This window comes from Mchenga conophoros, linkage group LG1 (assembly GCF_057382185.1).
Source record: "Mchenga conophoros isolate Kocher_MC1m ecotype Shallow Benthic linkage group LG1, M_conophoros_male_GT1.1, whole genome shotgun sequence".
NCBI classification, from domain to species: Eukaryota; Metazoa; Chordata; class Actinopteri; order Cichliformes; family Cichlidae; genus Mchenga; species Mchenga conophoros.
This window is the reverse complement of record NC_140526.1, coordinates 41729390-41746662: the sequence shown is the minus strand read 5'-3', so window position 1 is coordinate 41746662 and position 17273 is coordinate 41729390. Positions and strand designations below refer to the sequence as shown.

Below are 17273 nucleotides of genomic sequence, written 5' to 3'. Positions count from 1 at the left end.
TTGATAATAAACACCACACTTTTAAGAATTATAGTTTCTAAGTTAAAGACCTTGATAAGCCAAATTTGGATGGATTGTTGACGTGAGCCATCATGTTTACAGACACAGTGACACTGAAACGCTACTAAAAGCATAGCCTCTGTGCCAGAGGTAAATAAACATAATCAAATACTGAATTTAATGCCGCAGAGCACAGAAAAGATATTTGACTGAATTAGTACTCTTTGGAAGAGTGCGGAGCAAAGACGGAGGGTTACACATATTTTCGCCTGGTTTCTGAAGAGTTCAGGGATCAGTAAATGAGGCCTGGTAAAGCTTTTCATTTTATTTTTTGATTTTATTAGAAAGTTATTCAGACTTTCTTGTTCTCCCTAATTTCACCATTTGACGTATTATTTTTTATATCTTTGTAAAAACTGAGTATCTGTCTTTTTCCCTTAACAAGCTGCAGTCTGATTGGTGGTTATGGTCCCAGCACAGCGCTTGATGTTTGTTTCCAACCTCTTTGTTATTAGACTACATTTTCCCAGGTCCTCTTACTGTGCCATAGCTGGGATCCACATTTATGGATATTTTCTCAATGGCAGTTCTCATCTCATAAACATGATCCTTAGGAGTCTGGCCATTAGAGCAGGGCGATATGGCCAAAAATATTTATCACGATATATATTTGAAAATTTGCGATAACGATATAACTGACGATATAATTGATGCGAGACAAAATACAACTCCACAACATTACTAGCGCAAAAAGACAACCTTCCATTTATTTTCACTTAAACAAGAAGCTGGTTTTTATGTACATTAAAGCTTTATAAAAATGTAACAGTGCAAATGCAAATTGCTTGCTGAAAGTTTAACCAAAAGGCATTTCCAGTAGAAATGGGCTGACATATCCTGAGCATAACCATGTATAATATCCACTGAAGTTAAAAAGAGGTGCTTTGCAACATTAAACTGCAGTGTGCAGTACGTATTTTTCGGACCATAAGGTGCACGGGATTATAAGGCACATTAAGCGAAACAAAGCAGTCAGATAAATCAAACTTTATTAAACTCATTCTTCTTGCTTCCTCCACTTCTGTACCATTGATTCATTAATGTTGAATTCTCTGCAGCTGCTCTATTCCCATGTTGTTGCAGTATATTAATGACTAACCTCGTATTGTGGATGGATTATCTCAGTTGTTCTCCTGACTGAAGTTTGGTCCGTTTACAGCATCCTGCCATGCGATTGCATTTGTCTCTAACCATGAAGAACCTTCACGTTAACTTTTATAAGTGGAAAAGTGTTAGTGTTCGTCCTCCAGCTTCACTGTTTATGTTATGCTAACATAGCTGTGTCGCTAGCGATCAGGTAGCACATCATTATATACCAGCTAGCCCAACTTCAGTAACCCTACAAACGTCACTGCTGTTTAGTTTCCTGTCTTCATTTATGTTGGAAGTGATAGCAGAGCTGTACGTTTGAATTTTTTCAGAAATCTCTCAGTCAGAACATGCTATATCATGCTTAGGTAACTAGCGAAACTAGCGAGCTAACTTCCGCTAGCTTCCTGCTAACTTCTAACTCCGTTAAATGTAATAACTTTTGTTTTCATGGATGCCTGGAAGTTAAACTTTATAGTTACACCTGGTAAAGCAGCAATGCTGATCGTTTTATTAAAGATGAAAGAATTTAGACAGTTTTTAACTCTCAGTGATGCTGCAGTGTTGTTTGACCTGAAGCATACGGAGTTTAGGACCCAGATTACTCCCAGATTTAAGAGCATCTTAGTCCGACAAATACGACAATAACGACGGCCGCTTGCATGTTCTGCAAAAAAATGTGCTTTGTCGTGTATCTGACGGACAAACACCAAACCAGTTCCACATCACTGAAGTTGCACCATTTTTACAAACCAATTCTGGTTCATCTGTTTCACTCAACAATCGGCCATGTGCGTATGTAAACAAAGGCACTGCGCATGCGCGTTTTACTCCCATTCTATCGCGATATTTCATTTTCCTATCGTTGCCTAACATTATACCGGTATTACCGTGAACGGTATAATATGGCCCAGCCCTACTGGCCATCATCCATTTGCACTACATTGCAGTACCAGCATGTGTGTCTAAATACTCCTGTTGGTTCCAGGATGTGATGTTCAATATTAGCACATGCTGAGCTTCTGTTCCTGACCTTTAACCAGGATTCACTGCTGGAGGGCACTTACAACCTGAATTGACATTAAAATTAAAACTTTAACAATTCTGTTTTACAGTGTTAGTCAGTCAGTGACTGGCTGCTCCCGTATGGGATCAGAACAATGCCACCTTATCCCACAGTCCAGCCAATGATGCGATTCACATTCGTATATACGCAGCTAACAATTGATGGAAAAAGTGTGGACTATACCACAATTTAAAACCTATAAGATATAACAGTTTTTAAATTTGGTTTTACGCAGCCGATCAACACGAGTTATGATAAAAAAATATCTGCAGTGTTTGTTTTTTTCCTGAATACTGTCGTTGTTTATATTTACTGCGGGAAGAAACGGTAAAAACACTCGAAAGCACTCTCCTCCCAGTGTTACCAGCTCCTCAGTAAGGAAAATCGCTATTGGCTGTCCTAAAAGTCGCTAAATGACGTCATCGCCTAATTGGTCATGCTAATGTAATTGTAACCTACGTTGTTGGCGAGAGAAATAACATCGTGGAAGAGACAAAGTCAGTAAAAAACGTCCTAAATGCAGTTAGAATTTATTTAGAACTTTATGTTAATTTTTTTGAAGCAGTAATTATATAATTATTTGCCCAATATTGGTCATTATATACTTTATTTTGCTAACAGAGAGTTAAAATAAATAAATAAATAAAGTTTTGTTTTCAAAATTGGAGTTCAAGTTATTTTTCCTTCCAATAGTGTTAACATACCACACAGGGCACGAACAAGACTTTTTAACATTTTCATTGTAAGTGAGCTAAAGCAGTTCATTAAAAGTCGTCTAACATAAATGTAAATGCTGTAATTTGATTACTTTAATAAACATGTAGCTTGGATGCTGGCGTGACCACAGTGCACACGTCTGCTGTCGCTCACAGTGGTCCAAGGGACGCTCAGTTTGTGTGTTCGCTCAGACACGTGAAACATTAGAGCTTGTGACCTACAAACATGGTGTGTATCACGGTATCCAAAGAGTTCAATTTTATTTTGATCTGAGTATATCTCCCAGTCACTGACTTGTCTAAATGTTGTTACTGATCTGGTTACAGTTTCATGTCAATAACACCTTTAGAATTATATTTACTTGGAAAAGTAGTGATGCATTCAATACACATTTTACCTCCTGTCTGTTAATAACTTCTAACATTTTTCCTCTTCTTCGGTAGCTAGTTAGTCTCACCACGTTTGTCGTAGATAGACCGTTCCTACCTCATAACAACCAGCTCAAATGTTTTCAATTCAGCAGTAATTAAGCATTTCTTACCATTCCTGAAATATTTGGCATTTTCGGGTGATGAAGTGCCATTTCATATGAATAGAGAGCATGCTCTTATCTCACCCCTGTATGTTGGAGGTCACAAGTTTAAGCAATTCTATTAGGTACAGTGTAGCTGGTATCACAGGTACAGTACACTTGTGGCCTATTAATATAGTTGCTCATGTGTTTTTGAGCCATCTCACTTTAACAGGTTACCTCCAACGTTTTAAATGCACCATGGCCAAGTTACAGAGTCCACCAATAGCAACAAACCTTCCACAATTTATTTAGAAATTGCACTGTTTAGTTAATTTATGCTTATAAAAATAATTCAAAAGTTTTATTAAGTTATACAGACTGTATAACTAATCTGGAGTTTAGTTTGGTCGTCTCCAGTTTGACTTTTTAAAAATCAAGGTCTTTTTGATTTGAAATTTGAAAATGCTAGGTTATTTTCGGAAAAGTTGAAATCTCGCCTCTCACATTGTTGTCAGACGATTACCACTTGGATTTGAAGCATTTCAACTAATGTTTTCCTTGTTAACTCTCCACTTGGTTTTTTTCTACTTGCAAAGCCTGCTCAAACATGATTGGTCAGTGCTATGTATAGGTGCTGTGTACAGGTCATACACGTATATGTGGAAATTCAGGATATCAACATATCCGTTTATATAGAGATGATATGTTTATTCTCATCATTTTAAAAAAATGGTTTAAAAAAACAAAACATAAAACAAAACCACACAAAAGTCCAAAAAATGTTACAAACTTTTCTAATGTGGGTTAAAAAAAAAAGCAGATACCTTCTCATCATACACGATGCCTGGTCGGATCTCAGGAGCCTGGTAGCCCGGTGTGCCTTCAACTCCCAAAGCCCCCTCATGGAAGGATTGTCGAGAGATCCCATAGTCAGACAGTTTAACATTGACCGTGTCCTGCACCTGGAAGAAGTTATCAGTGAATTAAAAAGCCAAATGAAATGACAGAAACAGGCTTTCTCTTTTTGTTTTGGTTTTTTAACATGAAATTACTGTTTTGCTTTCTATTTACAGTATTTTTAATAAAGGGAGAGCAAATAAATTAGCTCAGAACTTTCACTTTCAAAAACAGGTGTATCAAAAAGAATTGTCTGATTTCAAAATGCTACATATTTCTAAAGTAATGGACATAGAAGCTTGCAGTTAAAATTTTTAAATACATGGCTGAATATAAAGCTTTACAATACACACAATGTTGACGGGCTCATGACATACGCTGTCCTACACCAGCTGTTGTTATAAAACTGACCCACAACCACGTGAAGCTCACTAATCCCTCTTTCTAACAGTCCGTGTTACGATCGTTACCTGTGAATACTTGCAGAATTACAGCTTGTTGAAACTGGCTGATTGGCTAATTCAATCTCGTGGATCTGCGGCTTCCCACCCTCATTATTAAGTAAATTTCATGACGCATACACAGACGCACCACAAGAAGTTGTTGATTTGTGTGTCGGCGCATTTTCATGTTTTAGTGTTGCAGGTGTGGAATGTTTTAGGCTTTGTTCTTACAGGTGCAGCAGTTGGTGATATGTCGTACTTTTCCATTTCTACGATACCCTTTTATTGTGTTTTCGCCATCCTTCCTTTTTTCTTTTTCTCCTGCCTGTCAGCTTAGACATTGTTACACAACACATATAATGTAATAGCTGAAATAACACTAAAAGAAATGAGAAACACAGAAACAAGAGGAGCCTTTATAGAATTTATAGAGCTCATCTTAATTCTGATTTTTAAAAAATGATAAAAAGAAAAAAATTACTTGGATGAATCTTTTTGATACACCATGTAAATTAGAATGCTTAAAAAACACAACATTTTGCAGACCTCCAGAGACCACACCAGAATGTTATCAGATTTGAGGTCACAGAAGATGATGCTCTTTCTGTGAAGGTATCCCAGTCCTGCTGCAATCTGATAGGCTACTTTGAAGGTTAGCATGTGTCCAAGCGGCATGTACTTGAAGCCTAGAAAGACAAGATATATTTTCAGATCTCAGTAATATCGAGCAAGTTTTAAAATCAACTTCAAATGGCAAATCAGAAGGTGCAGATCACTGCGTACTTTTGCCTTTGTGCTTTTCCTCCAACACTGTGTTGAGGCTACCCAAGGGGGCTAACTGTAGGGCGAAGCAGAGTGGATGAATGCTGATGCCCACTAGCGAGACAATGCAGGGATGCTGGAGAGAGTGCAATGTACTGGATTCCTGGCGAAACTCAGCAAAACTCCGATAGGCATTTGCAGACTGGAGGTGTTTCACCATGGTGTCTAAGACAATGAAGACAGAAAGACAAGGGACCATCAAAGTTAATTGATTTACATTTACTGGCAATTTACATTTTGTCAAATGACTAAATAGTACGGTAAAATAGAGAAAGCCAATATCCAGCTGAAAGCATTGAGGGCGAGAGCAGCTGATCGTGGCTAGCAAGGAAACCTGGTCCCTCCGTGGCTGATTACCCAGACACGTGATGTCCTACTACGAGATGTGAATCCCTACCATCACTGAAACCAACCAGCTGATCTACACCATGGTAGATCATGGTAGTGATCACTGAAATGCTTGGCTCCACCAAGAGCAGTACCCTCCATGGAGAAAGAGATTAGGCACAGAGGGAAACCAACTATTGGAGCTGCAGAAATGCCTGATGAGGAAACTGATGCCTAAGATATACAGCAAGCTGCCTAATCCTGAGGCATTGGAAACTGCCAAGCAAATACTTACAGCCATTTGAAGAAACAGAAGCCAGGAGAACAAATCAGAGTTTTCTTCACTAGTTCCTGCTCGTAGTGGCAGGGGAACAAGGTGTGAACAACCCCACCAAGGCTGGAGGGAAAAAAGCAATGCTGGAAAAGCATATGGGAGACCTGAACAGGATTCAGTACCCATCAGAGTAGCAGACATCCAGGAAAGAGTCTCAAGCATGAATGGCAGGACAGCACCACAGCCTGACATGAGTCACACCTACTGGCTAAAGAAGTTAACTGTACTCCATGAGCGTCTGGCAGTACAAATGAACCAGCTGCTAATGGATGAGACACATCTAGAACACCCAACTGAAGGCTGGACAGTTTCTTCTTCCCCAAGGATCCCCAAAAGGGACTGGTACCATCTAATTACTGGAAAATAACCTGCCTCAGCACAACATGAAAACTCCTGTTAGACATCATAAGGGTTAAGATGAACAAGCATGGTTTAAAACATGAACAGGGCCCAGAAGAAAATTGGCATAAAGACCAGAGGGGGAAATGCCAGCTACTGGTAGATAGAGCAGTCGTTTTCAATGGGACAGCCATGAGTGAATGAAAGAAAGCCTATAACTCAGTGCCTCACACATGGATCCTGGAATGCTAAGAACTGCACAAGATCAACAGAATCGTGAGAGCCTTCATCAAGAACTCAGTGGGGACGTGGCAAACAACACTGTGCACTAGAGCAAGATTTTCCAAAAACATGGCATATCCCCAGTGTTATTCTACATAGGCCTGAAGCCCCTCAGCGACAAAGCGAGACTGAAAGACAGAACAGAGGCACTAATCATGGCAACACAGGAAAGAGCTCTAAGCACAAGAGCAACACTGGGATCTACCACAGTGACAGATACAGTTATACCAAGTGGTAGCAACATCAGAAAGATGGAGTACGAGAAGCTTAAGATATACCATCCACGTATACATACACATTTATACATGTACACTAAACTACGCCAGCTTCAAGGGCCTGTTGTATATAGCCAGTTACTAGAGATAGGTTGATCATATTTAAATGGTAAATGAAACAGCTGCTCTGTACAGAAGGCAGACAGGTGGCAAACATGATCAATCTCTGTGAGTTTTTTTGAATTAGCATAACTCAAAGTGACTCAACTATAAGGATGGGTACCGGTACGGTTCTGACATAAACGGTAGTAACCAGACCGAAAAGCAGCGCACATTTCGGTGCTTTTTTTTCCTGACCTGTGATACACTTTAGATTCTAGCCAATCATTTTACCTTTCCAAGGATAGTAGGCGGGGCCAGGTACGTACGTTCTTTTAGAGCAGAGCTACAGATTAAAAATGTCCAAGGTGAAGCGGTCAAAGTCTGGCTGTACTTCACAGCAAAAGATGCAAACTCAGCAGCAACAAGTGCTTTAAGCTGATACTGTGATACTGTCAAAGGAGGTAACACCTCGAATCCGATGAAACACCTGGCGACGCATAGCGTTTTTTTAAAAAGCCCAGAAATGCACCGTATTTGATAGCTTGCTGCGAGACCTCACACCGAGCACATCTACTGCGGGTGTGGTGCCTGTTATCGACCCGGAGCAACATCCCCCAAAAACACGAAGAGGAGAGTCCTGGCCCCTAGCCCTGCCAGTGTAGCAGGAATGATGATGATGCAGCAGCAGCCGTTCTTCTCTGCGTGAGTAGCTTAATGTTGTTCGTGTGTAATTTACGTTGAGTAGGCTAACCACGTTATTACATTAATGCATGTAAGGTGAACTAGCAAACATCATCATAGCTACATGCGGCTGTCTTCTTGTTTGATGGCAGATGCTCCCTGCACCCTGGCCAAAAAGGCTAAAATGACCAAAGAAAAAGTGGAAAACAGTTAAACATGAGAGGTTTAGGACAAAGTTTGTGTTTTTTCCATTGTTTAAGCACTGCTTCCAGCCAAGAGTGATGCCATATATGCCCCATAGCTGCAGAAAAGGCTAACATTGTTATCTTTTTACAAAAAACCAGCTGAACATGAGAGGTTTTTGGACCAATTTTGTGTTCTCCATTCTTTAAGCACCGGTTCGAGCACCGTTTGAGCACCGGCACCGTTTCAAAAGTACCGGTTTGGTACCGGTATCGGATAAAACCTAAACGATACCCATCCCTACTCAACTAACTGGGTGTCAGCTGTTTGTATTTTGATTACATTCCCATAAAGCAAGTATGCTGCTGAGTGCAAATTTAATAGTTAAATGTGAACTTCTGTCTCTGAAATGATCACAGATAATTACTGTATTATCAGAAGAAAATTGCATGTAATTGCCAACTTACCAGCCCATTCAGCTGCAGACTGACATCAGCCTGATAGAAAACTGTCTCATGCCAACACTAATACCAGGTTTTAGTGATAGTGTTGGAATGCATGAAAATCCCATTTTGAAGCAAAACAATGTGTTAAAAATGGCAAAAACATTTTATCGTGAGTGAAGTATTGTGACAGGATCATGTCATGGGGTGTCCAGCAATATTTTCCATCATCTGCTTTCCAAATATTCAGTGTAAGATTTCAGATGTTTTTATTTTGTTAAAATCTATATACTCAAAACTCTGAAATGCTTCTCTACCTGTCTCGCTGATTGCCTGGTGTTGACACTTCTTGAAGTGGAAGCGTTTGATAGCTACTGGCTGGTTACTATATCGGGCTCGATAGATAATGGTCCCACTGCCACCCTGGCCAAGGATGTCATTTTCCTCCTCAGAATACTCCAGCTGGGACTTCTCCAAAAAGAGCCTAACACACACACACACACACACACACACACACACACACACACACGCACAATTGTTAATCATCAAGTCCCAAACCTGACATTTGCTTGTACACTGTCTCACCTGGATAATCAGTCTCATGTCTCATGTCACATTGAGCCTACCTTAGTCCTTACACAGAATTGGGAAACAAAGTAAATGAAACCAAAACAATAATGGATTTTTGAGGACAGTGCTCACTTTGGGGGTAAAAAACATAACAGCTATATATCCATTTAGTATATGTGCAGTTACATCATGTTAGAGTTATAATGGAAAGACATCATGAAAAGTACTACAGAGAAGAATTATTGTTATTAACAACAGTATTATTACAAATGCACATTTCAATACACATGTGACACTTCATTGCTTTAAATATTTTAAGCAATCAGACGATAGTGTACTGACAGTTCACAAGTATGAATACGTATAATTGATGTGCTCTGCATTAGAGGTCCTTTACCAGATTGCTATCTTTGTGTTCTGATGGCTTTCGATTCATTTCTTTGTGTAATCATCATTTACCCTGTACTTTAACACTGTTTTTGATCTATTTGTGTTTTCTTTCTTTTCACTCTACCAACTATTTTCTTTGGATATGTAAATGTAGACCTTAAAATAATCTGCAAAGCTCTCTCAAAGAGATTAGAGAAAATAACCCCCCTCTTAATTCATCCTGACCAGACTGGTTTCATAAAAGGTAGGCACTCATCAACAAATACACGTAGATTACTTAATTTGATAGACTACTCATGCAGTAAAAACCTTGAAACTACAATATTTTCTTTAGATGCAGAAAAAGCGTGTGACAGAGTTAACTGGAAATTTCTATTTGCAACTTTACACAAATTTGGTTTTGGATCCTCTTTCATCAACTGGTTAAAAATATTATATAATTCCCCAACAGCTTGTGTTAGAACAAATGACCAAAAATCCTCCAGCTTCTGTCTCCTGAGGGGCACCAGGCAGGGATGCCCACTCTCCCCTTCACTGTTTGCAATTTTTATTGAACCACTAGCAGCAGCAATTAGACAGAATTCAGTAATTAAGGGCATAAAATGCAAGAATATAGAACATAAAATCAGCCTTTATGCAGATGATGTGTTACTTTTTCTCCAAAACTCACAAACCAATATCTCTGGGGTGATTGAATTGATAAACTCTTTTGCAAGAATATCAGATTACTCAATTAACTGGTCAAAATCTACAGTCCTACCGATTAATTGCTCCCTCCATAATTCCTCTTCTACACCACTGCAATCGGGAAATATAAAATATTTAGGTATTAATGTTTCTCCCAAGCTTGCAGATCTAACTAAATTAAACCATATCCCACTTTTAAAGAAGGTAGAAGATGATCTGGCTAGATGGAAATGTCTACCCATATCACTCATGGGAAGGGTTGCCGCTATAAAAATGATGGTCTTACCAAAAATAAATTATTTATTCTCAATGATCCCAACTAAACCGCCACAAGATTGGTTCAGATCTCTAGATTCATGTATGTCCAAATTCCTTTGGAAAAATAAACCCCCACGTATAAGCTTAAAAACACTACAAAGGACCAAGGATAAAGGAGGACTAGAACTGCCTAACTTTCAGCACTACTTCTTAGCCAACAGGCTTCAATTTATCTCAGGATGTCTAAGAGGGTGTCTAGGGTGTCTAGCCAAGGCTAGATGTAGAACAAGCACTTCGCAATAATCTAGAGATTTCAACCTACCATTTATCAGCTCAAACATAGTTTAGTCCCACCTTCGCTGTTGTGATTGGTGTGGGGGTAGGGACAGGCTTGGGGCGTCGGGGGGTTCCCCAGGAGCATCTTCCTTGGAGGGCTCAACCCGGGGTTGCGGTCATGGCCTGTTAAGGGCTCTGTTGGCTCTTAGGTGACTGTTTCCTCGCGGCTGCGTGCAGCGGGGCTAGGGGAGGGTCTGTGCTGACAGACGTGGGTTACTGACCTGGTAGCTTGGCTGCCCCTGGGTGGGTCCGGAATGGGCGTGGGGTTCTGGGGGCGCTCCGGCTCTGGGCTGGGGCCCTGGCTGGGCCTTGGGGGCTTGGGTCCTGGTTGGTGTGTTGCCGGGGTTGTGGGCGGGTGGGCGTATGGGGGCCCAGTCCTGGCGCAGGGTGCCGCCGGTGCATCGAGCCACTTGGGGGGCTCTTCAACTGGTGGGGGAGGTTGTTACATCTTGCAGGAGGTCTCCTCTCTTCAGGAACTCACTCTGCAGGAGGGGGAGATACAGGAGAGGTGGAGGAAGATCTCAGCCTGGGCGTCTATTGTCTTGTGTAGTCTGGAAGATGAGTGGATGGGGTGGGTGCAGTTTTCTCTGTGGTGGGGTCGGGTGGGCTGTCCCGGGCTCTGTGGGGCCGGGCGGCGCTGCTGAACTGGGCCCCGGTCCGGATGGGCCTGGGCCCCCTTTCCCTGGCGGGTTGCGGAGTGTGGGGGTGCTTACTGGGGTCAGTGGGGGAGCTGGCCCCAGGGAGGGCAGGCGCCTCAAACAGGCGCCTCAGTAGCACATAGAAAAACCACACGGCCACAGCAACCTGGTATCCCATTATTCAACCAGCATTTGTCACAAGTCAGCCAGTGTGGTGTTGTTGGTCACTCTGTATGAACAGCAAGCACACCCAGGCTGATCCTACAAGTTTTAAATGGGGTTGAGGTCATGTCTGCAGGCAGGCCATTCCATCCTTTCCACTCCCAAATTCTGGTAGTAGTCTCTAATAAAACTTGCTCTGCTTGGTTGAACGCTGTCATCGTGGAAGATGGAGTTTGATTCCAGACTGTGGTGCCATAGGATTGCCACGTATTCCAAAATCTCATCTCGATAGCTCTCTGCATTGAGATAGTTTCCAGTGATGACAAGCCTCGTCTTTCCAGACAATCCCACTGCTTGCACCACTAGCTGTTGCCCTGTTCGTTTATTTGTCATATATAAGTAACAATGGCACATGAGTGAAATTCTTAGGCTCTGAGCTGCTTCAATGTTGCATGCAGAAAAACCTATATGCCCTGTGTGAAAAAATGATTGCCCCCTAAACCTAATAACTTGTTGGGCCACTGTTAGAACAAACAACTCCAATCAAGCATTTGCGATAAACTGACAGGTTTTCAAGCATGAAGGTCATACTACAGCATCTCAATCAGACTCAGGTCAGGACTTTGACAAGGACACTCCAAAGTGTTCATTTTGTTTTTCTTAAGCTATTTAGAGGTAGTGTGTTGGTGTGTTGTGATTCGTTTCCTGCTGCAGAACCCACTTGCAATTAGTGTAATAATAAAACGACTTCATATAGCAAAAGGCAACTAGTGACAATTTCTGAATGGTGTATAGTCATATTTCACTATAATGCAAAATAAAGCATGTAGAACATTTTACTACAAGCACTTTATAATCACAAAAACGAAGAAAATGCTATTTCCATTCAAATGCTGGAGTTTCTAGGTGGTATTCTAATTATAACTTAGAAAATAATAAAATCAACTTTCTTGTTGTTTTTCTCTAGTGTCTCCAGCAAAATATGGTTTGAATTCTACACTATATAATGCAAAACTACTATCAAACATCTGGCTCACAAGGCATCCAGAAAAAAAGAAACAAATGATAATTTATTATGTGTACATATTAACCATACAACATATTAAAGTTAAGAGTTTCTTAAAGAAGGGCTTTTACCCTCGGACCTTGATTTCTGTCCTGCTATCTTGCCTTACGCCTATGTTTTTCTTTGAAATTAAATGATGAGGAACTTTAAAGTCAAGCTCACAATTAACCAGCAGAGTAAGATTTCATATGTTTCAGTCTAAACAATCTATGAAATTTTAGAGTTTACCGTGCAGGGAAGTCAGTCATGAAGAGTTCTGGGACCAGCTCTTGAAGAGGAACTGGCTGATCGGGATGCAGAGGACACACGATGTGTTCCTTCTCCACTGCAGCCAGTACGCAGTCCTCCATGTTAAAATAATAGACCCCTGCTTCTCTTCCTTTGTCATCTTCACATTTTACACCATCTCCATCCTTGCTGTGTTCATTGGCTGGGAACTCAACCTGATTCTTTTGGCCCAGGGAGGCACAGAGAGAACAAGGGGCATACTGCTCTACAAGAAGACTCCCATCACTTTCACTGCCAGTCAAAGCTAGAAGAAAGTAAAAAAAAAGTATGTTCACTTTATGTACAGATGTAGCAGAGGGCTGACAATCAGAGTTGATGCACAACACAGAGTACTGAAAGCACTTTCATCCATTCACACATGGATTCACAAAACACTTTTACTCTTTAAGGGGCTGCACTGACACAAGTAATTTGAATAATTCGATTACAAAAAATTCTTGAGACAAGGCTCTGTAGCACACCGATGTGTTAAACCATGCAGATGCGAGCCTTTCATCTTCATTTGCGATAACGTATTACGTACATATGTACAAACATATTCAGGATCAGCCTATGAATGAAAAGTTTGACAACATGAAGCCCACGCAGTTCCCAGTTTGAAAGAAAAAGAAAAACACAGCAGAACCAGTGACAATCAGCATGGCACACACAGTTTGACGAGGAGCTGGAGTCTGCGGCACTAACACTCTGTTCTGACAAAGAGCAAAGAGGCGAACCTGTTACTGAGATGGTGAGCTCCCGTTGAGATAAAGAAAACATGTTTCAAGCATCCAAAAAAGCAACGCTGTTCTTGTGCTCACCACTAAAAACTTTACAGGGAAAAAGCGAGCGTGACTCATTCATTGACGTGAAGAAAGCAAACTTTGTAGCTGCTCCATCATCGCTGCTTGTTTTACATAGTGAAAGGTCTGCCGTAAGCCTCCAGAAGTTGGATTAAAACATGCAGATGAACTGTTAAATTAATCTGATACCATGTTCAAAGTCCGAGGGATGAGGGGGATGACCCGCCAATTTCCAGGGGCGAGGTCACTGAGGCAGTTAAACAACTCCTCGGTGGCAGAGCCCCTGGTGTGGATGAGGTCCGCCCAGAGTTCCTGAAGGCTCTGAATGTTGTAGGGCTGTCCTGGTTGACATGCCTCTACAATGTTGCGTCGAGATCAGGGGCAGTACCCCTGGACTGGCAGACCGGGGTGGTGGTCCCCATCTTTAAGAAGGGGGACCGGAGGGTGTATTCAAACTACAGGGGGATCACACTCCTCAGCCTCCCTGGGAAAGTCTATGCCAGGGTGCTGGAAAGGAGAGTTCGTCCGCTAGTTGAACCTCGGATACAGGAGGAACAATTTCGTCCTGGTCGCGGAACACTGGACCAGCTCTTTATCCTCTCGAGGATACTTGAGGGTGCATGGGAGTTTGCCCAACCAGTCTACATGTGTTTTGTGGACTTGGAGAAGGCATTCGACCGTGTCCCTCGGGGTGTCCTGTGGGAGGTGTTACGGGAATATGGGGTGTTCGGCCCATTGCTACGGGCCATTCGATCCCTATACGACCGTTGCAAGAGCTTGGTTCGCATTGCCAGCAATAAGTCGGACTCGTTCCCGGTGGGTGATGGGCTCCGCCAGGGCTGCCCTTTGTCTCCGGTTCTGTTCATAATTTTTATGGACAGGATTTCTAGGCGCAGCCAAGTGGCGGAGGGCTTTCGCTTTGGTGGCCTCAGAATCTCATCTCTGCTTTTTGCAGATGATGTGGTTCTGTTGGCTTCATCGGGTGAGGGCCTCCAGCTCGCACTGGAGCGGTTCGCAGCCGAGTGTGAAGCAGCGGGAATGAGGATCAGCACCTCCAAATCTGAGGCCATGGTTCTGGGTGGAGTGCCCACTCCGGGTCAGGGACGAGTTCCTGCCCCAAGTGGAGGAGTTCAAGTATCTCGGGGTCTTGTTCGCGAGTGATGGGAGAAGGGAGCAGGAGATCGACAGACGGATTGGTGCTGCGGCTGCAGTAATGCGGACGCTGCACCGGTCCGTCGTGGTGAAGAGGGAGCTGAGTGTAAAAGCGAAGCTCTCAATTTACCGGTCGATCTACGTCCCTACCCTCACCTATGGCCACGAGCTGTGGGTAGTGACCGAAAGAACGAGATCGTGGATACAAGCTTCCGCCGAAGGGTGGCTGGCCTCTCCCTTAGAGATAGGGTGAGAAGTTCAGCCATCCGGGAGGGGCTCAGAGTAGAGCCGCTGCTCCTCCACATTGAAAGGAGCCAGCTGAGGTGGTCCGTGCATCTAAGGATGCCCCCTGGGCGCCTCCTGGGTGAGGTGTTCCGGGCATGTCCCACCAGGAGGAGACCCCGGGGCAGACCCAGGACACGCTGGAGAGATTATATCTCTCGGCTGGCCTGGGAACACCTTGGCGTTCCCCCGGATAAGTTAGAGGTGGTGGCTGGGGAGAGGGAGGTCTGGGCTTCTCTGCTTGGGCTGCTGCCCCCGCGACCCGGCCTCGGATAAAGCGGATGAGGATGGATAGATGGACCATGTTCAAATTACACAGCTTTCTGAATACTGACAGCAACCGTCCTATTTGACATAGAAGCGATATGTGTAGCAAACAGGGCTGAGTCTTAAGCAGAACATAAGATGGACTAGACCATGTTCATTTCAAGGCTTTAGTAAGATTTTCAGATTGAAAGTGAATTAATATAAAATATTGGATCAATGAAATTGCATTAATATTTAAAAATATAAAAAATAAAAGCCAATAATGCACATGGGCCAGTAAAACTGAGCCACTGACAGTTATTAGGTTGGACATTATTAATATTAATTAACATCTACACCATCATAATGTCTTGTTTTCAGCAGCACAAAAACTTGCCTGTTATTAATGTCAGAAAGCCTATATTTAAGAAAATATAACATTATAATTAAAATTACAAATTTTGCCACGTGAATACAATAAAAGATTTTTTGGGAACAGATGTAGTATGCAGTAAAAATTTCAGTCACTGCAGTTTCTAAAATGGAAGCCAATGAACAGCTCATTCCTCTTTTAAATATTTATTATGGCGCTTTAAAAAGACAAAAGGGGAGCACGGTGGCACAGTAGTTAGCACTGTTGCCTGAGTTTGATTCCATCACCTGGCCGGGGACTTCCTGCGTGGAGTTTGCATGAATGTGAGTGTGAGTGGTTGTCTGTCTCTACAGGGAGTGCAGAATTATTAGTCAAATGAGTATGTTGTCCACATCATCCTCTTCATGCATGTTGTCTTACTCCAAGCTGTATAGGCTCGAAAGCCTACTACCAATTAAGCATATTAGGTGATGTGCATCTCTGTAATGAGAAGGGGTGTGGTCTAATGACATCAACACCCTATATCAGGTGTGCATAATTATTAGGCAACGTCCTTTCCTTTGGCAAAATGGGTCAAAAGAAGGACTTGACAGGCTCAGAAAAGTCAAAAATAGTGAGATATCTTGCAGAGGGATGCAGCAGTCTCAAAATTGCAAAGCTTCTGAAGCGTGATCATCGAACAATCAAGCGTTTCATTCAAAATAGTCAACAGGGTCGCAAGAAGCGTGTGGAAAAACCAAGGCGCAAAATAACTGCCCATGAACTGAGAAAAGTCAAGCGTGCAGCTGCCAAGATGCCACTTGCCACCAGTTTGGCCATATTTCAGAGCTGCAACATCACTGGAGTGCCCAAAAGCACAAGGTGTGCAATACTCAGAGACATGGCCAAGGTAAGAAAGGCTGAAAGACGACCACCACTGAACAAGACACACAAGCTGAAACGTCAAGACTGGGCCAAGAAATATCTCAAGACTGGTTTTTCTAAGGTTTTATGGACTGATGAAATGAGAGTGAGTCTTGATGGGCCAGATGGATGGGCCCGTGGCTGGATTGGTAAAGGGCAGAGAGCTCCAGTCCCACTCAGACGCCAGCAAGGTGGAGGTGGAGTACTGGTTTGGGCTGGTATCATCAAAGATGAGCTTGTGGGGCCTTTTCGGGTTGAGGATGGAGTCAAGCTCAACTCCCAGTCCTACTGCCAGTTTCTGGAAGACACCTTCTTCAAGCAGTGGTACAGGAAGAAGTCTGCATCCTTCAAGAAAAACATGATTTTCATGCAGGACAATGCTCCATCACACGCGTCCAAGTACTCCACAGCGTGGCTGGCAAGAAAGGGTATAAAAGAAGAAAAACTAATGACATGGCCTCCTTGTTCACCTGATCTGAACCCCATTGAGAACCTGTGGTCCATCATCAAATGTGAGATTTACAAGGAGGGAAAACAGTACACCTCTCTGAACAGTGTCTGGGAGGCTGTGGTTGCTGCTGCACGCAATGTTGATGGTGAACAGATCAAAACACTGACAGAATCCA

At 42.5% G+C, this 17273-nt stretch overlaps 1 protein-coding gene across 1 annotated transcript in view; it reads right to left on the bottom strand.

Moving 5' to 3' along the window:
* The window catches only part of lrrk1 (leucine-rich repeat kinase 1), an 85885-nt gene that overhangs the window by 15873 nt on the left and 52739 nt on the right, over positions 1-17273 (bottom strand). The window contains exons 25-29 of the mRNA XM_085278763.1: positions 12850-13153; positions 8832-8998; positions 5570-5773; positions 5333-5472; positions 4271-4408 (exon numbers count right to left, since the gene is read on the bottom strand). Of these exons, the coding sequence (XP_085134889.1) occupies positions 4271-4408; positions 5333-5472; positions 5570-5773; positions 8832-8998; positions 12850-13153 (953 nt within the window). The remainder of the gene's footprint in view (positions 1-4270; positions 4409-5332; positions 5473-5569; positions 5774-8831; positions 8999-12849; positions 13154-17273) is intronic.